Genomic DNA, 22,122 nt, shown 5'->3' on the forward strand with positions numbered 1-22,122 from the left:
GTGGTGGTGTAGTAGTGCCATCTAGTGGTGGTAGTGGTGGTGTAGTAGTGCCATCTAGTGGTGTAGTAGTGCCATCTAGTGGTGGTAGTGGTGGTGTAGTAGTGCCATCTAGTGGTGGTAGTGGTGGTGTAGTAGTGCCATCTAGTGGTGGTAGTGGTGGTGTAGTAGTGCCATCTAGTGGTGTAGTAGTGCCATCTAGTGGTGGTAGTGGTGGTGTAGTAGTGCCATCTAGTGGTGTAGTAGTGCCATCTAGTGGTGGTAGTGGTGGTGTAGTAGTGCCATCTAGTGGTGTAGTAGTGCCATCTAGTGGTGGTAGTGGTGGTGTAGTAGTGCCATCTAGTGGTGGTAGTGGTGGTGTAGTAGTGCCATCTAGTGGTGGTAGTGGTGGTGTAGTAGTGCCATCTAGTGGTGTAGTAGTGCCATCTAGTGGTGGTAGTGGTGGTGTAGTAGTGGCATCTAGTGGTGGTAGTGGTGGTGTAGTAGTGGCATCTAGTGGTGGTAGTGGTGGTGTAGTAGTACCATCTAGTGGTGGTAGTGGTGGTGTAGTAGTGGCATCTAGTGGTGGTAGTGGTGGTGTAGTAGTGCCATCTAGTGGTGGTAGTGGTGGTGTAGTAGTGCCATCTAGTGGTGGTAGTGGTGGTGTAGTAGTGGCATCTAGTGGTGGTAGTGGTGGTGTAGTAGTGGCATCTAGTGGTGGTGTAGTAGTGGCATCTAGTGGTGGTAGTGGTGGTGTAGTAGTGCCATCTAGTGGTGGTAGTGGTGGTGTAGTAGTGGCATCTAGTGGTGGTAGTGGTGGTGTAGTAGTGGCATCTAGTGGTGGTAGTGGTGGTGTAGTAGTGGCATCTAGTGGTGGTGTAGTAGTGGCATCTAGTGGTGGTGTAGTAGTGCCATCTAGTGGTGGTAGTCAGAGTTAGTCAGGTTATCAGTGATGGTGTTATAATGAAGGTCAGGACAGTGACCAACCTCAAGGTCACTAAAAGTCAGTTGAACTTCAGTGGTCTTAATTGGGAGACGTGTTGCTGCTCCTCCTGCCGCCCCGCCGGCTTTACCGCTTCCTCAGCCTTTTAATACACCTAAATAACGTAAGTATTGTCTGGTGACGTATTTGTCAGTACAACAGCAGAGTTGAGCTGCAGCTCCTGGTCCCCACCACCAGTTTGGTCACCAAATTAATAATATTTTAAGTCTTAATTTTCTTTGGGGTCTAATGTGTTGGAGGGGGGCGGGGGCGGGGGGTTGACCTTAGTGGAGGGGTTTTAATGTGAGGAACTGGAGCTGCTCCACTTCCTCTGATCAAACAATAACTCTCACACTAGACGTTACATAACCTATAATTATGTATCCAGTTCTGGCCTATTTTTATCCATTATTGAAAAATACCTTAGTGAAGGTCTCTTGATCCAAGGAACTTGAGCCTTGTGATCCAGATATAGATTTACATGTTAACAAATTGTTACTTATCAGGTTTATGTGTAAGAAATATTGATTAAACAAAAAGATAACTTAGTATGTTAAACATTACCAGGTCCAGGTAAACTCCAGGAGTTTACCTGGAGTCCCGGGGGTCAACGCCCCCGCGGCCCGGTTTGTGACCAGGCCTCCTGGTGGATCAGAGCCTGATCAACCAGGCTGTTACTGCTGGCTGCACGCAAACCAACGTACGAGACACAGCCCGGCTGGTCAGGAACCGACTTTAGGTGCCCCTGAGGATGAGGAACAAGATGGGAGCGAGTACTGTGCCTTGTGGAACAGAGCTCTTTACTCTGTTGACGACTACTCTCTGTGTTCTGTTAGTGAGGAAATTATAGATCCATCGACCGACTTTTCCTGTTATTCCTTTAGCACGCATTTTGTGCGCTATTACGCCATGGTCACACTTGTCGAAGGCTTTTGCAAGGTCTGTATATATTACATCTGCATTCTTTTTGTCTTCTAGTGCATTTGACCTTGTCGTAGTGGTCCAATAGTTGAGACAGACAGGAGCGACCTGTTCTAAACCCATGTTGCCCTGGGTTGTGTAACTGATGGGTTTCTAGATGCACTTATTGTATGGTCTCTTAACGTGCTAGTGACACCCCTGCTTTTCATTGGGGGGATGGTGCATCGTCTGCCAAGTCTTTTGCTTTCGTAGTGAGTGATTTTCGTGTGCAAGTTCGGTACTAGTCCCTCTAGGATTTTCCAGGTGTATATAATCATGTATCTCTCCCGCCTGCGTTCGAGGGAATACAGGTTTAGGAACCTCAAGCGCTCCCAGTAATTGAGGTGTTTTATCTCCTTTATGCGCGCCGTGAAGGTTCTCTGTACATTTTCTAGGTCAGCAATTTCACCTGCCTTGAAAGGTGCTGTTAGTGTGCAGCAATATTCCAGCCTAGATAGAACAAGTGACCTGAAGAGTGTCATCATGGGCTTGGCATCCCTAGTTTTGAAGGTTCTCATTATCCATCCTGTCATTTTTCTAGCAGATGCGATTGATACAATGTTATGGTCCTTGAAGGTGAGATCCTCCGACATGATCACTCCCAGGTCTTTGACGTTGGTGTTTCGCTCTATTTTGTGGCCAGAATTTGTTTTGTACTCTGATGAAGATTTAATTTCCTCGTGTCAGTAATGTTACTAGTTTATATTACATGGTAATGTTACTAGTTTATATTACATGGTAATGTTACTAGTGTATATTACATGGTAATGTTACTAGTTTATATTACATGGTAATGTTTATGGTTATAATGTGAATGTTTTGTTTCAGGTGTGATAACTGAGGATTGCTGTGCCTGGCTGTGTCTGCTGCAACATTGACCAGTCTGAGGATTGCTGTGCCTGGCTGTCTCTGCTGCAACATTGATCAACACAGCAACATTGACCAGTCTGAGGGGTGGAGACAACCACACTAGTAAATAGTCTGAATCATAACATTGAGTGTTATGTGGAGATGCAGCAGTTGGAGACGTCGTTAGAGGTGGGCAGGGCCCACTTGTAAGGTATTTCCAAGTTATAAGTCCACAAAAGTTTGGTTATTGAAACAGATAATTGTATTAGGTGGGGAGAGTATAGGAAAGATTGTAAGCAATTGATATCAAAAGTAACTTAGTGGGAAGTATTAGTTTATCTCCCGACCGGAGATGGAATCTCTGCCCAGGAAATAATGAGGAATGTATTCTATAGGCTACCTTGAATGGGGTGGAAATAAAAATTGGAGAAATGGGTTGTAAAGCTTAGAATCGAAGACTGATTAGATTTTAGAAAGTTTTAGTTAGTGTAATATCAGTATTATGTAGTTTATACCCATCCTACAAGATTGTAGGAAGCTGAGATGAAATGTGTAAGTGATATATCATAGCTCAATTGGTAGTGGCGTCAACTGAAGAACCGGGATTCGATCCTGGACACAAGTGGGCATGTTCCCTTATATCCATTGCCACTGTTCACATAAAGAAGGAACACTGCAGCAGGCCTACTGGTAGGGGTCGCATCCTGGGGAGTATAAATACCCTAATAAAAATGTCACGTGTGCAACATTTTGATGCAATTTTCCCAAATTTATATTGTATAGATTTTTATAATGCAGATGAGTAGAAAAAGGATACTGATTTGACCCTTCGAAATTTGGTGGTGGTGTTGTCTTACCTAGACCCCTTTGATCTTACCTAGACTGCCCTTGATCTTAACCTAGACCCCCCTTGATCTTACCTACACCTTGATCTTACCTAGACCCCACTTGATCTTACCTAGACCCCACTTGATCTTACCTAGACCCCCCTTGACCCGTTTACCTCCCTTCATCCCTCCTTGCGCCGCCATTGCTCTGCAAATTACTAAGGCCTATACCTGGAGTATGCTGCATAGTTGTGGTGTATATAACACTTTGTAGGTCTACAATTAGTTATTTTGATATAAACTTATAGAATTAGGTGGTGTTAGGTAGGATAGGTAAGGTATAAAACTGGAGAATCTGCTATATGCATTATGAATGCATATAGCAGGGGAGAGTAATCTCCCCTGAAGGCATAGATTACGTAGAACTGTTAGCCTGGGAACCCACCAACGACCTTCAGTAGCTGTCTGCAATCTGTTATTGCACGTGGTTTCCGTGGGGATTTTGGTGGGTTTCGGGCTTGGGTAGTGGTTGTGGTGGGTGTTCTACGTTTTTTATGCCTTTGGCCAAACTGTGCAAAGCTAAATATTGATTCATTGAGTTTACACAATTTCATCATTTTGGAAAATTTAAGCGGCGTTCAGGTCCCTATGAATATACAAGTATTATCGTTCAGAATTGCAGTTGGTTTGATAGTTTGTAAGTAGTGAAGTGTAACACTTCTGGCAGCAGATGTTAGTAATGAAAATAATGAAAACCTCTGAAGTTGTTAGTTGGTAGAAAGGATTCACTAACATCTGATGCCAGTGAGTATAGTGGGGGGGAGGGTGATTTAGATTGGTATTAGTGAAAATAGGATTAACCCTGCTAAGTTAGAAACCCAGAAAAATAGAGGTAGTGGGGGGGGGGGGGCTTGAATGCAGTGGTCCTCAGGTTGTACCTAGGATGCCAGCCATAAATGGCAGGTAAGGTGGGTTATGAATTTAGGCTAGCATAGTAGTGTGTTTGGAGACTGGTATACGGCAGGCCTCCAACTGGTTAGATAACCCATAGTGTTGGTTGTTAGTCTAGTGTGCTATGAGGGACGTGGCAGTGGCGGGGAAATACAATGTCAAATGAAGGTAGTTAACATGTTAAATTAGTATGTCCTTCAAGGGGGTGTCTTTATACTAGAAGGTATCTTGATGCAACTGCGTGTAAGTACCCTCCCCTTCCTTGGATCAACCCAGATTGCCTAACATTCCCCAAGCTGTGTATAGCCCCTACGGATAATATATCTAGTTATGGGAAATTTTATTTGGGTAAATTTACATACGTGCATAAGTCTGAATGAGGGGGGAGGGGTGGAAGCGGTAAACTCTCGGGGGGGGGGGGACAGGTCGATGCAAGTCAATCAGGTTTGATTCAGGAGGAGATTTGTCATCAAGTCTGTGTAACATGCACTTGTCTTTTTTTTTTTTTTTGCAGTTAAATATAGGCGTCTAAGGGATATTGGGAGTAGGTTTGGCTAGGTTGTAATGTTACTGAGTTTACCCTCCAACTTGTTTATGCCCCCAGAGTCTTCCTGACAACACAATGATCACCTGTGTTAGACTCGCATGCACGTTAAAGTGTTGAAGATTAGTGTTACTACTGTCCCGTACAAACAAGGTAATGAAATTCAATAATGTATCATACCTCAAACTACTAATAATGGCAGTATTGAGGCTCCGCCTCATTACTATTATTAGTAGGATTGGGGTAGGTATATATTTTTTTTTTCCCCGAGCTTAAAGCTCCCAAATTGTGTGAATGTTGTCCTGCTGACAAATACAGCAGTTGAGGCTTGTCTCTATTATTTCCTTTTTCTATCTTTTTGTGTTCCTTGAACACCTTTGTGTGTTTTCCTTTAACATTGCTGTGATAAAGACAAAATTAATAAATAAATTAATTAATCTTTAGTGAATCTTGTAGGTTGAAGATACTCCCCGCGTTGTGGGTAGCTGCTGTGTGGTGAAGTCTGCGTTGTGGGCAGCTGCTGTGTGGTGAAGTCTGCGTTGTGGGCAGCTGCTGTGTGGTGAAGTCTGCGTTGTGGGCAGCTGCTGTGTGGTGAAGTCTGCGTTGTGGGCAGCTGCTGTGTGGTGAAGTCTGCGTTGTGGGCAGCTGCTGTGTGGTGAAGTCTGCGTTGTGGGCAGCTGCTGTGTGGTGAAGTCTGCGTTGTGGGCAGCTGCTGTGTGGTGAAGTCTGCGTTGTGGGCAGCTGCTGTGTGGTGAAGTCTGCGTTGTGGGCAGCTGCTGTGTGGCGAAGTCTGCGTTGTGGGCAGCTGCTGTGTGGCGAAGTCTGCGTTGTGGGCAGCTGCTGTGTGGCGAAGTCTGCGTTGTGGGCAGCTGCTGTGTGGCGAAGTCTGCGTTGTGGGCAGCTGCTGTGTGGCGAAGTCTGCGTTGTGGGCAGCTGCTGTGTGGCGAAGTCCGCGTTGTGGGCAGCTGCTGTGTGGCGAAGTCCGCGTTGTGGGCAGCTGCTGTGTGGCGAAGTCCGCGTTGTGGGCAGCTGCTGTGTGGCGAAGTCCGCGTTGTGGGCAGCTGCTGTGTGGTGAAGTCCGCGTTGTGGGCAGCTGCTGTGTGGTGAAGTCTGCGTTGTGGGCAGCTGCTGTGTGGTGAAGTCTGCGTTGTGGGCAGCTGCTGTGTGGTGAAGTCCGTGTTGTGGGCAGCTGCTGTGTGGTGAAGTCCGTGTTGTGGGCAGCTGCAAGTCTTCAGAGATGTCATCACCAGCAGCAACACGCCAAAACAATGTCTGCAAAGATAAAAGTATGGACATTACTAGATTATTCATAACTGTCGTAAGCAATAGTTTGAAGTCTATGTATTTAGAATGCTTCCTTCAATATTTTGTACAAAGAAAAATTGCTAAAATATTTTCAAAGCTGATCTATCAAAAATTACCATGAAATTCGAATCCAAGTTTTTTTCAAATTACCAGAGGTTGATGGAACTGGAGGTGTTGATGGTGTGGTGGATGGCAGAAGAATGACTAGTGGCGCCACTATTCTTAACCTCCATGGCTAAATGGCGCCATTGACCTGGAGGAGGAGGGGGTGACGTCAGTGGTTGTTTGTGGGGAGGGGGAAAGTCGTTAGAGGAAGTGTTGGGGGATTGGCTGCTGGTGGAGGGGTTTGGGGGTGAGTAGCTAGTTGTTACTAGTGGGAGGGTTGTCACTTGGTAATTACTAAGGGACTAACACAGATGTTAGTGTTAACGTGGCTTGAACCTTGATATTTGAAACTCCCTGGACACTAGCCCAAAGATACTCGTTTGCCACATATTCGTAATTCTAATGAAAAGTGTCAATGGACTCGTGTTGAAAACCGTCTCTTTGATGTTGGGTTTACGTATTTCACATCTCTTGTGGGTTTAGTGCTTTAGTTTTGATCAGGGCCTGACTTAGACCTTAGGGGGGGCCCTCAACGTAGAAATTAAATTTAATTAAAAATGAGAAATGAACTAAAATGAACGATAAACAGCAGTTTTCGAAAAAAAAGTTAGGTTTCGAAGAAGTCTTAATTTTTTTTCTCCATTTTATTGACTTTAAGGATAATTGATTATAATTTTCAGTTTGCAATACATTCTTTCTACACTAATGATTACCGACGTGTATTTATTTCTATCTTTGGCGTCACACTTTCGGTATCTATCTATATGGTGGTAGTTGACCAAAAGGACACATGGTTTTCCCTGACAGGAAACTACATGGCTGGGTCTGAATCACATAGTGGTGCTTCACTGTCCATGTCTGCACAAGTATCTGTAGAATGTGGCTGTGGTGATTCATCACCTTTATTGTCTTGATTTGCTATGTTCTTTTTATTTTCTGTAGATGTACTTGGGAATGTGGGCAGGTCCTCATAAGAAACATCATCTGGTAGTGGTACTGGGTCTTCATTAGTAGCTTCTGTTTTCCATTACAGAAGCAGAGAAAAATTCTGTAAGGTATTTTGTTGTTAGGTAAGACACATATGCAACAGTTAGACAACTTTATTCCGAAACGTTTCGCCTACACAGTAGGCTTCTTCAGTCGAATACAGAAAGTAGGCAGGAACAGTAGAGATGTGAAGACGATTCCTGCCTACTTTCTGTATTCGACTGAAGAAGCCTACTGTGTAGGCGAAACGTTTCGGAATAAAGTTGTCTAACTGTTGCATATGTGTCTTACCTAACAACCTGTCGGTATTGTATACCATTTTGATGTTCATCAAGGTATTTTGTCTATCAAGACCGCAGCATTTCTTTCGCTTGATTCTTTGGATTTTTTTTTTCTGAGCTCCTGACGTCGTCGTCTTCATTTTAGTTCATTTCGTATTTGTAATTCAATTTAATTTCCATGTTGAGGGCCCCCCAAACCAGAAGTGCCCCTGGCCCCCCAAGGTCTAAATCCGTCCCTGCTCCCCCAAGGTCTAAATCCGTCCCTGCTCCTTCCGACAGTATATAAGTCTCCATACTGTCTATCTTCATATTGTTTCAGACTATGGAACAGTACTCCAGACTGAGGGACTGACAACCTCAAATCTACGACTTCAAGGGTGATGGACTGATTACATCGTCTTCACATCTCTACTGCTCCTGCCTACTTTCTGTCCTCGACTGAAGAAGCCTACTGTGTAGGCGAAACGTTTCGGAATAAAGCTGCCTAACTGTTGCCTGTGTGTGTTACCTACCAACCTGTCGGGGAAGATGAGGTGACCTTCCCTTGAAGATTACAAGGGGAGAAATGACCTTCCCCTGAAGAGTACGACAAGGGGAGAAGTGACCTTCCCCTGAAGAGTAAAGGAGTGGAAGTGACCTTCCCCTGAAGAGTACAAGGGGAGAGGAAGTGACCTTCCCCTGAAGAGTACAAGGAGAGAGCGACCTTCCCCTGAAGAGTACGACAAGGGGAGAAGTGACCTTCCCCTGAAGAGTAAAGGAGTGGAAGTGACCTTCCCCTGAAGAGTACAAGGGTAGAGTAAGTGACCTTCCCCTGAAGAGTACAAGGGGAGAGGAAGTGACCTTCCCCTGCAGAGTACGACAAGGGAGACAGAAAGTAAGTGTACAACAACAGTCAGCAGCAGAAGTATGAAGGCCGGGGAGCTGCTCCTTCCTTCTCTTTTCCTCAGAAAAAAAGTCATCAGTAGAAAGTGGCTGAGTCAGTCGTCACCAGTCAGTAAGTGAGCTTATTTAGGCACGATTTTCAGTTTTTGATTATGAGTGAGCTTAGGTAATGACGTGTGGCAAATTACCTTGGATAAGAGGGGGAAAGGGAGGTGTTAGTGAGTTTATTAACATTATGGGTAGTTGTGTGTCAGTCTTAACTAGTTAGTTCTGTGTCAGTCGTAACCAGTTAGTTGTGTGTCAGTCGTAACTAGTTAGTTGTGTGTCAGTCGTAACTAGTTGTGCGTCAGTCGTAACCAGTTAGTTGTGTGTCAGTCGTAACCAGTTAGTTGTGCGTCAGTCGTAACCAGTTAGTTGTGTGTCAGTCGTAACCAGTTAGTTGTGTGTCAGTCGTAACCAGTTAGTTGTGTGTCAGTCGTAACCAGTTAGTTGTGTGTCAGTCGTAACCAGTTAGTTGTGCGTCAGTCGTAACCAGTTAGTTGTGTGTCAGTCGTAACCAGTTAGTTGTGCGTCAGTCGTAACCAGTTAGTTGTGTGTCAGTCGTAACCAGTTAGTTGTGCGTCAGTCGTAACCAGTTAGTTGTGCGTCAGTCGTAACCAGTTAGTTGTGCGTCAGTTGTAACCAGTTAGTTGTGCGTCAGTCGTAACCAGTTAGTTGTGTCAGTCGTAACCAGTTAGTTGTGTCAGTCGTAACCAGTTAGTTGTGTCAGTCGTAACCAGTTAGTTGTGCGTCAGTCGTAACCAGTTAGTTGTGTCAGTCGTAACCAGTTAGTTGTGTGTCAGTCGTAACCAGTTAGTTGTGTGTCAGTCGTAACCAGTTAGTTGTGTCAGTTGTAACCAGTTAGTTGTGTCAGTCGTAACCAGTTAGTTGTGTCAGTCGTAACCAGTTAGTTGTGCGTCAGTCGTAACCAGTTAGTTGTGCGTCAGTCGTAACCAGTTAGTTGTGCGTCAGTCGTAACCAGTTAGTTGTGCGTCAGTCGTAACCAGCAGTTGTGCATCAGTCGTAACCAGTAGTTGTCAGTCGTAACCAGTTAGTTGTGTGCCAGTCGTAACCAGTTAGTTGTGTGTCAGTCGTAACCAGTTAGTTGTGTCAGTCGTAACCAGTAGTGTCAGTCGTAACCAGTTAGTTGTGCGTCAGTCGTAACCAGTTAGTTGTGTCAGTCGTAACCAGTTAGTTGTGTGTCAGTCGTAACCAGTTAGTTGTGTGTCAGTCATAACCAGTTAGTTGTGTCAATCGTAACCAGTTAGTTGTGTCAGTCGTAACCAGTTAGTTGTGTCAGTCGTAACCAGTTAGTTGTGTGTCAGTCGTAACCAGTTAGTTGTGTGTCAGTCGTAACCAGTAGTTGTGCGTCAGTCGTAACCAGTTAGTTGTGCGTCAGTCGTAACCAGTTAGTTGTGCATCAGTCGTAACCAGTTAGTTGTGCGTCAGTCATAACCAGTTAGTTGTGCGTCAGTCGTAACCAGCAGTTGTGCGTCAGTCGTAACCAGCAGTTGTGCGTCAGTCGTAACCAGTAGTTGTCAGTCGTAACCAGTTAGTTGTGTGCCAGTCGTAACCAGTTAGTTGTGTGTCAGTCGTAACCAGTAGTTGTGTCAGTCGTAACCAGTTAGTTGTGTCAGTCGTAACCAGTAGTGTCAGTCGTAACCAGTTAGTTGTGTGTCAGTCGTAACCAGTTAGTTGTGCCACGAAACAACAGAGCCCAATCTAACATAACCTAACCTAGATTTTAATTAAGTTCAATACTAGGTTCTGTTTGGCTGAGTTAATGTTTTTGAGGCTTGAAGCTTTGGTAATGACATGTTGAATCTTTTCCTTGGTAGCTATGCTAGACTATCATCTAGAAGGGTGAAGTTAGATCACTTTACCAATGTTAGGTAAAGGGACACAGATGAGGCTAATGTAATTTTATTGTAGCAGTGTTTTGCTTCTTTGTTTCTTTCTATGTTAGGTTTGCGAGGGCCACTGACAGCATAAGCCATATTGAGCCTGGTTTCTTGATGGTACGAGGAAAAATTATTGCCCAGGGCTGAGCGATGAAAGAAAAGGAACAAAAGTTCCTTTGTAAGTAGAGATAGAAGAGGGATGCCCACACTCTCACCTGAGTTCAGTAACCAGCTTCCCACCAAAGACCATTAAAGAATTTTCCGCAGAGCGAAAAAAATGGAGCTGGCTAAAGTAAACCGATGAACAGGTGCCCCTCCTGTAGAGTGCCTGGCGGGCAAAAGAGATGAGGACAAGTGTCCCAGAGAGAGTGGTGGAAATTTGTCACTGATACACAGGCAAGAGAGAGAGACGTCCACACCCGACGAAGGCTGGCGCAGAAGTCCCAATGTTTTGCTCTCCAGGAGCTTTGTCAAGCTGGCTTAATAAAGCTCCTGGAGAGTGAAACGTTGCCACAATAAAATGTCATGTTAGTTACTTGTGTATCCTTTTATTTAGCATTTTCTTGGTAATTCTGCCATTATTATCAGTCTACGACTGGGGAGGAGAGGGGCTACATATATCTGTTATTTGGAGGGACTAGCCCAATAAGCCATTTGGGAGAGCCATGGATTCAAATAGAAAATGCTGTCAACATTTGTGGCCGAAGACTCGACATATTATCAGCAGATGTCAGAAATATTGTCAGAATGGAGGTAGAAGTTTTTAAGAATTTGGATGATTTCCTTCTGTAGGTGCTTAGTTAGTTGTCAGTCATAAACAGTTAGTTGCATCAGTCGTAACCACTAGTACAGATAGCTTGACTGATCAAGCAATCAACAGGGAAGTGTGGACTCAGGGTAGAGTTCAGGGGTGGAATGGCACTGGAAACTGGTCATGGATAAAGCATAGCCAGTTTGCCACTTGTGGAAGCTAATACAGTCTGTTTTTAGGGGTCTAGGCCAGTGTGCCTCTTGGGAGCTATGCCTGTTTGTCACTTGGGAAAACCAGACCTGTCTTCTTCTTAGAGGAACTTGACCTGTTTACCACTTGGGGTAGGGAGGACCAGACCTGTCTGCTATTTGAGGAAACTAAACCTGCTATGTGGGATCGGCTAGATCAGTCTGCCACTCGAGACTTGGTCAGTTTGCCTGCCTGGCTCTTAGTACCTAACTGGCTGATCACTTGAGGGAACCAAAATTGTCTGCCACTTGAGGGGAAACTAGACATGACTGCCATTTGAGGAAACTAGATGTCAGTCACACGAGGGAACTAGCCCTGTCTGCCATTTGAGTGTCGTGGGGGTTCGATGAAGGATTTTGGGTGATAAATGCACACTTGGATTATCTTGGATGCATATAATTAGGGCAAATAGGGAGTAGCCAGAGCCTGCCTGTGTGTCTGCTGTACCAATTGAACTCGACTGACTCACTAACTGACCACTGCCTCGGGGACACGGCAGTTCAAAGGGACTCGTGACGTCACATAGTCAGGGAGGCGGTGACTCGCATAACGGTTTGTACACAAGTACAACTGACATGACCTGCTACAATGAGGTCAGCTAGATCAATCTGCCACTTGGGACTAGGCCATTTATCTGTTTGGCATGGTAACTCCCTATTCATATTCAGTGTATTTTTATATTACATATGTGTATGTACAAAAATTTGAATATTGTAATATAGTATCTGACATTTATTTCAGCAGTTGCAGTACCACTGCTAAAAATATATCAAGAACACATCCATGGGGTCACCAATTTATAATCCAGTAAGTTCTTACATAAACCTGTTCGTAAGTTCGTGAATTTTAAGGCAATTTTGTAAACGGCTCTCTTATAAAACTCCTGTGGGTTTAATGCTTAGTTATGATTATGTAATAATATATAGTGCAGCTTTTCAGAAATATGATTGAAAAGGAACTTCCAATATTGAATAGTGCATAAAAAAGTCATAATGCATGCTATTAAATTTTCAATGCACTTTTATTAAATTTTTGATGCACTTTTTCAACTGCATCTAGAATAGATGAGCTTTATGATGGACTTTACTGTAAAAACAATGTATTTGCATATTGCAAAGCAGACATTTAAAAAACCTAAAGTTATTAGGGTTAGATGTATACAGTTCTGGTGCCATTTTGTCTTATCTTTAGTATAATCTCTCAGGACATTGCACAATAGGGGGCCATTTTATGTTAATTCTGTGCATTAGTGATTTAGTTGGATCTTGAGCTGTAATACTGTGCTGTTGGGTATAAATATCAGACTGTTTGATCATCTCTGCAGGGTGAGCCGTATATTGCAGTAATACCTGGAGGCTTCACACCTGGAAAAATTGCTCATGTTACTGGAACTTTTAAGCCAGATGCCAACAGGTGGGTTTTATACATTACTGTGTATTTTATTATTATTATTAATTTATTATTAGTATTACAGTCTCTCCTCATTTAACGATGGAGTTCCGTCTCTTAAGACCACGCTGGTAAACAAATTCTTCACTAAGCAAGGAGCATATTGCATATAATGAAGTGAAAATGTTTAATCCCTTGCAAAACGTACAATGTGTGGTTCATATATTATAAAATATTAATTACAAAGAAGGCCACTAGCATGCCTAGGCATTTCGGGCAGACTAATACTAATTCTTACTCTATATTGACACAGATTATGGAGCAGTACATTTTAATATACATTGTTGCATACTGACATAAAAGGTAATTGAAGTGATACATAGAACAGTGAGGTAGTACAAAACATATAACAATATTACAATTAGTAAATTAAGTAATGGGAATGAGTACGTATTTCAGGCAGGTTTGTGTCCACCATCTTTGATATTGTTTTAATGTCACCTTTGCACCATTTATAACATTTTTAGTATATTTTTAAATGTTTATACAGCAGTGTACTGCATATTGTAATAAATAGAATAGAGGAAATCACCTCTAACATACATTATTTAGGTATGCATACTGGTCAGAGAGCCCGTCGTAAGTCCGAGTCATCGGTAAATAAGTACAGTAGACCCTTCACCAGCGATGGCATCGATTAACGATAAATCTGAATAGCGATACATTTTAACACAAAAATTTTGCCTCGACTAGCGCTTAAAAACCCGACCAGCGCTATTTGTTCTGTACGAGACGTGTCCACTTTGGCCTGAGCGTGCCTCACTTGTCCCGTGGGTGCCAGTGTTTACAAACCAGCCACCGCGGTCGCTTCCAAACATACAACTGGAACATTTCATATTATCACAGCCTTTGTAGTGATTGCACCTGCAAAATAAGTCACCATGGGCCCCAAGAAAGCTTCTAGTGCCAACCCTACAGCAAAAAGGGTGAGAATTACTATGGAGATGAAGAAAGAGATCATTGCTAAGTATGAAAGTGGAGTGCGTGTCTCTGAGCTGGTCAGGTTGTATAATAAACCCCAATCAACCATCGCTACTATTGTGGGCAAGAAAATGGCAATCAAGGAAGCTGTTCTTGCCAAAAGTGCAACTATGTTTTCGAAACTGAGATCGCAAGTGGTAGAAGATGTTGAGAGACTCTTATTGGTGTGGATAAACGAGAAACAGATAGCATCTCTCAAGCGATCATATGTGAAAAGGCTAGGAAGTTGCATGACGATTTAATTAAAAAAATTCCAGCAACTAGTGATGTGAGTGAATTTATAGCCAGCAAAGGTTGGTTTGAGAGATTTAAGAAGCGTAGTGGCATTCATAGTGTGATAAGGCATGGTGAGGCTGCCAGTTCGGACCACAAAGCGGCTGAAAAATATGTGCAGGAATTCAAGGAGTACATAGACAGTGAAGGACTGAAACCCGAACAAGTGTTTAATTGTGACGAAACAGGCCTGTTTTGGAAGAAAATGCCAAGCAGGACGTACATTACTCAGGAGGAAAAGGCACTCCCGGGACATAAGCCTATGAAAGACAGGCTTACTCTGTTGATGTGTGCCTATGCTAGTGGTGATTGCAAAGTGAAGCCTTTATTGGTGTATCACTCTGAAACTCCCAGAGTGTTCAGGAAAAACAATGTCGTCAAGGCTAATTTGTGTGTGCTGTGGAGGGCAAACAGTAAGGCATGGGTCACTAGGGACTTTTTCTATGACTGGTTACACCATGCATTTTCCCCTAATGTGAAAAATTACCTAATTGAAAAGAAATTAGACCTTAAGTGCCTCCTGGTATTAGACAGTGCTCCTGGTCATCCTTCAGACTTGGCAGAGTGACTTTCTAGGGACATGAGCTTTATTAAGGTGAAGTTTTTGCCTCCTAATACCACTCCTCTCCTGCAGCCCATGGACCAGCAGGTTATTTCCAACTTCAAGAAACTGTACACAAAAGCTGTGTTTGAAAGGTGCTTTGTAGTGACCTCAGAAACTCAACTGACTCTAAGAGAGTTTTGGAAAGATCATTTTACCATCCTCAATTGTGTAAACATTATAGGTAAGGCTTGGGAGGAAGTGACTAAAAGGACCTTGAACTCTGCTTGAAAAAAACTGTGGCCAGAATGTGTAGACAAAAGGGATTGTGAAGGGTTTGAGTCTAACCCTGAGAATCCTATGCCAGTTGAGAAATCCATTGTGGCATTGGGGAAGTCCTTGGGGTTGGAGGTTAGTGGGGAGGATGTGGAAGAGCTGGTGGAGGAGGACAATGAAGAACTAACCACTGATGAGCTGCTAGATCATCTTGAACAGCAAGAGGGCAGACCTGAGGAAACTGCTTCGGAGGAGGGGATAGAGAAATTGAGGAAGTTGCCTACTTCTAAGATTAAGGAAATGTGTGCAAAGTGGCTTGAAGTGCAAACCTTTTTTGATGAAAATCACCCTGACACAGCTACTGCAAGCCGTGTTGGCAACCTGTACACTGACAATGTTGTGAACCACTTTAGGAAAGTCATAAAGGAACGAGAGGTACAGATATCTATGGACAGATATGTTGTGCGACAGAAGTCCAGTGACTTTGAAGCTGGTCCTAGTGGCATTAAAAGAACAAGGGAAGTTACCCCAGAAAAATACTTGCTACCTTAAGTGCTAATGGAAGGGGATTCCCCTTCTAAACACTAAGAAGATCAACGGTCTCCCCTCCTCCCATCCCATCAATCATCACCAGATCTTCAATAAAGGTAAGTGTCATGTAACTGTGCATATCTTCTTCAGTTTGTGTGTTTTAAAATTAATATTTCATGTGGTAAAATTTTTTTTTTCAATACTTTGGGGTGTCTTGCACGGATTAATTTGATTTCCATTATTTCTTATGGGGAAAATTAACTTGACTAACGATTACTTCGATTAACGATGAGCTCTCAGGAACGGATTAATATCGCTGGTTGAGGGTCCACTGTACGTCGCTAAGTAAGGAGAGGCTGTATTAATTTATTATTAGTATTATTAATTTAATATTAATTTATTAATATCATTATTGTTGTTATTACTATTTTATTATTATTAATTTTTGTTAATTTATTATTTTTTTTTATTATTACACAAGTTTGTCACCAAAAAGTCATATAAATGAAATAATTGATGTCCTTCACTGGGGAATATAATTAAAGCAGCCTTCAGATATATGAATGGGAGTTAAAAATGTTTTTCACAACATAAATTTGGTTAAAATTAGAAGATGCAGTGATGTATCATTCTTGTATTCCCCACCCCTCTTCCCCCCCTCCTTTTCCCCACTCCAGAATAATCTCTGTACTTAAAAATGTGGGTAAGACTGAAAAAGTTCACAAAAATATGTTGAAAATGGCTTCTAGAGCACTTTCCCCTACTCCTCCCATCCCAAAAAAATGTATTATAATACTAAACAAGCTCAAAACCATAAGGGGTCATGTGACACCTATACAAGGTGGTGGAGGCAAACTATATGTACTGGACACAGTTTCAAGAAAAGGTATAAAACTGGAAGCCAAATTCAGTGAAATTGGTTAATGTAGTAGTTAAGAGGCAGGGCCAGGAGCTGTGAATCTACTCTTGCATACTTGATTAAGCGAGCACACAGTATTTGAGTACCATATTTTATGGCATTGAAGACTATTTTTTTTCAAAAAATAATCTAGAAAATTTACCCAGCATCTTGGAGGCTGCCTGAGTGTGGATTATGTTACTACATATTATGATTTTGGGTACCTGTTTTATTTATGGTAATCACTGATGTATTACTTGCAAATGATTGTATAAATTGTTTTAAGATCCACTTGTTTTGAAGTTTTTTTTAGTTGAACCTGCAACACTGACCCATTGCTTGATTGTTTGGAGGGAAATCTTTGTTTCGACAGTTTCACGTAGAAAAGCTGAAAAGTAAATAGTTCGGTACAAGTTTCTTGAGATATATGTGACTTTATCTAATTCTGATGATAATTCTAGTTTTGTGCTGAAATTCCAATCTGGACCAACTGGCGATCCTACTGATGAAATTGGTCTGTGTATATATGGACGAGTGGTGGAGGGGTTGGTGGGGAGGAATGCCTTCACCCGTGCTGCAGGGTGGGGGCAGGAAGAAGCGACCAGCACTCTTGCTTTTGCACGTGGACAAAATTATGACGTCACAATTCTCTGTGATGCAATGCAGTACAAGGTATGATTAACTATAGCTTTATTTTTTATTTATACTGTATAACTGTTTCATGAAATAGTTTTTTTTAATATTCATTTAAGGGAACAACCACTAATTGTAAAAATGAGTAATAAACTCAAAAATTTTCATAATATTCTAATTTATTTGTTTCAAGGGTATCATAAATTTTAGTTTGGTGAAAAAAAAGAGGGTAATATATTAAGAATTTTCTAACATATAGCATCCCAGAGTACATATTGTATTTACTGCCCATTGAGCAATACTTTGACTGTTCTCTATTCCAGATTGCACTAAATGGCCAGCACTTTGCAGAATTCAACCATCGCACTAATCCAGCAACAATGACTTACTTAAACATTGCCAGCACGAGCCAGGATATCAACCTTGCATGTGTATGGATTGAAGATCCTGTTGCTGCTGCTCCTCTTCCTCCAACATATTCACAAGTGCCTCCTGTTGGAGGTATGCCATACCCACAACACAATGCTTTTGGCCCTCCACCACCATACTCTGGAGGTCCAGGATATGCTCCAGTTTATCCTGATCAGTCTGTATACCAGCAGGCTGCTCCTCCAGGCCAGTATGGAGTAAGTATTAATACAGTATGTATATTTTTCATTAGATAAATTCAAATACAGTGGACCCCCGGCTTACGATATTATTTCATTCCAGAAGTATGTTCAGGTGCCAGTACTGACCGAATTTGTTCCCATAAGGAATATTGTGAAGTAGATTAGTCCATTTCAGACCCCCAAACATGCACGTACAAACGCACTTACATAATTGGTCGCATTGGGAGCTGATCGTAAAGCGGGGGTCCACTGTTTTATCAGTGCACATACTGCATGTACAATATTTGCTGCAAATTATGTTTGTAGTATTACTAATAATGTCAAGGGGATAAAAGCTGAAGATATAACTGTATAAATTAGTATGTGTGTATAATTCAGTAGTGCCTGTCACTGAATAGGAAAAATGCTCCTACGTAGTTCTACTTTGGAGAAAATGCATTCAATGTTTGTCTTGTAAAATTGGAAGACTAGGTTTCATACCCCATTTTTAGAATTTTCAATATACAGTGGACCCCCGCTTAAAGATCACCTCCCAATGCGACCAATTATGTAAGTGTATTTATGTAAGTGCGTTTGTACGTGTATGTTTGGGGGTCTGAAATGAACTAATCTACTTCACAGTATTCCTTATGGGAACAAATTCGGTCAGTACTGGCACCTGAACATACTTCTGGAATGAAAAAATATCGTTAACTGGGGGTCCACTGTATAAGATATCAAGCACAAATAAAACTTTAAATATAGTGCAGTTCTGTATACATTCTACTAATAACTTGTAGTTTTGGTGTAAGACTCGTATTTTCATACGAAAACTTTCTGGACACTGTGGCTATATATTAACCCTTTACATAAATAACCCACATGCGAGAGAGAGTACCTTATGATAATGTTTCAGTCTGACTTGCACTGTTTACAAAGTCACACAAACAGAAAAGAGAGAGAGATGGAGCTAATACTATATATAGGCCAGCAGGCAGGGACAGGACAAGACTGAAACGTCATAGTAAGCTCGTCTCTCCTATGTGAGAGTTATTTGTATATTGTTCCAGTCTGGGTATTGTGCCTTTTTGTTCATTATCCCTATCGTTGTCAGAAACACCCAAAAATGAAAGTGCTTACAGTATTATCCGAATTTAAAAAAAAAAAAATCTGAAATGGTAGAGAATCTTTTTCAGAAGGTAATGAAACCCAAAATTCAGAATTTTATGGAAAACTTATGGAATTACACAGGCACAAAGTTAGCGGTCTGGGCACAATTTATGCATCGGTGATTTTGTCCACTTTGAGTCCTATTTTAAGCAAATTTCAATTAAATTCTTAGCTGTTTTGCTAGTATGCCTTGTGTTTTATCAGTTGAGCACAATAAACCTCCCACTGTCAGAACCTCCCTATAAATTGCACAGAAGTCAGTAATTTGGCAAATTTTGCATAAAATTAAAATTTCAGCTTAAAAAAAAAAGTCTGAAATAAACACTGTAGACATTCCAGGTGGCCCGGTGGTCTGGTGGCTAAAGCTCCCGCTTCACACACGGAGGGCCCGGGTTCGATTCCCGGCGGGTGGAAATTTCGACACGTTTCCTTACACCTATTGTCCTGTTCACCTAGCAGCAAATAGGTACCTGGGTGTTAGTCGACTGGTGTGGGTCGCATCCTGGGGGACAAGATTAAGGACCCCAATGGAAATAAGTTAGACAGTCCTCGATGACGCACTGACTTTCTTGGGTTATCCTGGGTGGCTAACCCTCCGGGGTTAAAAATCCGAACGAAATCTCTCTCTCTCTTAAAACATTTCCTCTGTTAATTTATAATATCCTCAATCGTCTATATTACACTTGCCCTCCATTTTGAATTCATCACCCAAGAAATTGAAGGTTTACTCCATTTCTAGGATAAAACATGACCAAGAATGATTGCTCATGGTTTATGGTATCCCAGTAATTGAATCAGATTTAGTAAAAACCCATAAAACAGACTGGCGGTGTAGGGGGTTTTCCTCGGGAAAATTGTCAAAAATTTAATATTTCCGGTACTTGGAGCCTGATTTCTAGCTACTTCTGGTCCTTGAATCCACCATATTCATCTCTTTCGATAGTATGTCTTCCATCTTATCAAATGATACCAAGAAACAGCCAACAAAACCATGTACCTCAAATTTGCTGTTTTAAACCACACACAGGTTCAGAGATTTGCTTTTCCCTTTATGTATTGTGTGCGGCAGGATTTTTATACTGTGCACACTTACTGCACAGACCCATTTCTTATATTCAGGCCAAAATGTATCACTCGCCACTTATATGAGAGATCGAGTTACAAAGTGACCCCCTGGCATTAATAATGTAGATTTACAAGACTGTGGAAGGTTTAATATACATCAGTCTACAGCACACAGTAATTCATCAACATGTCAGTATTCTTAAATTGTTGCAGTTTATGCCCAGTAATTAGACACCTTAAAATCATAATTATACAAGTAAATACTGTAAATGTACAGTCAAACCCCAAATTTGTGTGCCTCAGTAATCCAATATTTTTTACTAAATAGCCTCCCATGAATATTTTCATTCACATTTTTTTGTGGTGTCCATTATGTGTTGGCACAGTGCACAACCACTAAATTGAAAGCCAACCTCATTCTTTTTTTTTACAGTGTTACTGGTGGATTCATTAGGGTAGTGCTAAACTTGTAAGGGTCATAGGGTTTTCTTCAAAATGTGGTCACTAGATTTCCTGTGTCCAAACTCTTCTCCTGGACATTCCTATGAATATCAAATTAATTAGGTTAAAACAATATAAAAAAAAAATAACTTCTTTGTTTCCCATGAAGATACATTGGTTGACAGTCCCCTTAGTAATGCAATGTATTTCTGCCAAATTGAGACAGTTAAAGGTATCTTAAAATTATATACCATTAACATTGATAAGCTCAAGTTTGTGAAATCGAGGTATTGATTGTGGTGCTTAAATTTTTCAGCAAGTACCACAACACAACAGTGGCAAAGGGTTATTGGGAAAGGTAGCTGGAGCAGGAACAGCTGTTGCTGGAGCCTTGGGTGTATCTCATCTCCTGGGAGTAAGTTCACCGTTGGTTACAAAATTTATCCTGTTGTCTTGTAAGTCATCCATTAGTAACCTACTTTTAACTTAGTCATGGAGGGGCATGAAACTCATAGGGTTCATAGAGCATTTGGGGAATGGGAAGTACATGTAATCAGGTTCAGTCCAAGAAAATGAACTTCAGGTTAATTCCTTGGATCAAGAGCCATGCATCAGTGAATCTTCCTTAAGGGGTCATTTTAATTTAAGATTTTAGTTTTGTATTATAAATGATTTTGTTTATACTACTGTACACAAATTATTAATATTATCAAAATTAAGTGCTAAACCCACCAGGGTCATACAGCACTTATTGTACACAAAAAACATGCTTATAGAAAATATTTTTTTAAAAGGTTGAATAATGAATAGGTTTTTCAGGTGCCAAGTTCAAAAACACCAAGAAGGTGTTTGCAGCTTTTAACAATTTGCATTCCAATTAATTGTACAGCACTAATAAATTTTAAAGAAATGCCCTCTTCTCTTCATCTCATTAACCCTTAAACTGTCCAAACGTAGATCTACGTTCACTCGCGTGGCGCTCCGAATATTTTGAAAAATAATTTTTTTTTTTTTTTTCTTTTAAAATGAGGAGCACATTTTTCTACAAGTTATAGAATTAAAAAAAATTAGGGTCAGTACTTACCGAGATATAAGACCGTGAAGTTGGCACTGGATGCTCACCTGTTGGCAACATCGACTCCTGCCGCTTGAAGTGTTGTCGATATATATTTTTTATGTTCTGATAATTACAATTTATAATAGTTCTTGTAATTTCATAGCCAATCTTTGTTCTGACACTAATATTAGGTACTGAAATAGTGCTCAAATAGTCACATTGTCTAGAAATATATCTTCTTTCTTTCTTTCAACGTACCAGCCATATCCCACTGAGGTGGGGTGGCCCAAAAGAAAAAACTCAAGTTTCTCTTTTTAAATTTAGTAATATATACAGGAGAGGAGGTTACTAGCCCCTTGCTCCCGGCATTTTAGTCGCCTCTTACAACACGCATGGCTTACGGAGGAAGAATTCTGTTCCACTTCCCCATGGAGGTAAGAGGAAATAAACTAGAAAGAAAATAGAAGAAAACCCAGAGGGGTGTGTGTGTGTATATATATGCTTGTACATGTAAATACAAAGTATTTGTAAGTCCCAGCAATGTTTTAGATACCCTGGCATATACTGTACCTTGAAGCATGGTGTTATGAAAGGCATCCCTATACTGTTGACAGCCTAGTGACATTCG

At 41.5% G+C, this 22,122-nt stretch overlaps 2 protein-coding genes across 7 annotated transcripts in view; one reads left to right on the top strand and one right to left on the bottom strand.

Moving 5' to 3' along the window:
- The first annotated feature begins 948 nt into the window (after positions 1-948).
- LOC128704296 (galectin-9) overlaps positions 949-22,122 on the top strand; it is a 29,205-nt gene continuing 8,031 nt past the window's right edge. The window contains exons 1-8 of one of the 6 annotated variants that reach the window (XM_053799432.2): positions 949-1,082; positions 2,747-2,978; positions 5,150-5,242; positions 12,331-12,396; positions 12,914-13,002; positions 17,000-17,210; positions 17,495-17,797; positions 20,754-20,852. In XM_053799432.2, the coding sequence (XP_053655407.2) occupies positions 12,373-12,396; positions 12,914-13,002; positions 17,000-17,210; positions 17,495-17,797; positions 20,754-20,852 (726 nt within the window). In that variant the 5' untranslated portion in view covers positions 949-1,082; positions 2,747-2,978; positions 5,150-5,242; positions 12,331-12,372. Of the gene's footprint in view, positions 1,083-2,746; positions 2,979-5,149; positions 5,243-8,667; positions 8,762-12,330; positions 12,397-12,913; positions 13,003-16,999; positions 17,211-17,494; positions 17,798-20,753; positions 20,853-22,122 lie in introns of those variants that run through there. The other 5 variants (XM_053799434.2, XM_053799435.2, XM_053799436.2 and 2 more) reach the window with 5 other exon arrangements.
- Positions 5,530-6,654, bottom strand: LOC138855194 (mucin-3A-like). Its single transcript, XM_070103230.1, has 2 exons — positions 6,545-6,654; positions 5,530-6,361 (listed from the first exon to the last, which is right to left on the bottom strand). Exon 2 carries the CDS (start codon positions 6,331-6,333, stop codon positions 5,530-5,532), a length of 804 nt encoding a protein of 267 aa, XP_069959331.1. The 5' UTR covers positions 6,334-6,361; positions 6,545-6,654.

This window comes from Cherax quadricarinatus, chromosome 84 (genome assembly GCF_038502225.1).
Source record: "Cherax quadricarinatus isolate ZL_2023a chromosome 84, ASM3850222v1, whole genome shotgun sequence".
NCBI lineage: Eukaryota > Metazoa > Arthropoda > Malacostraca > Decapoda > Parastacidae > Cherax > Cherax quadricarinatus.

Excerpts from the sequence above, each read along its gene's own strand:
- LOC138855194 (XM_070103230.1), bottom strand. The coding sequence starts at position 6,333 with ATGACATCTCTGAAGACTTGCAGCTGCCCACAACACGGACTTCACCAC.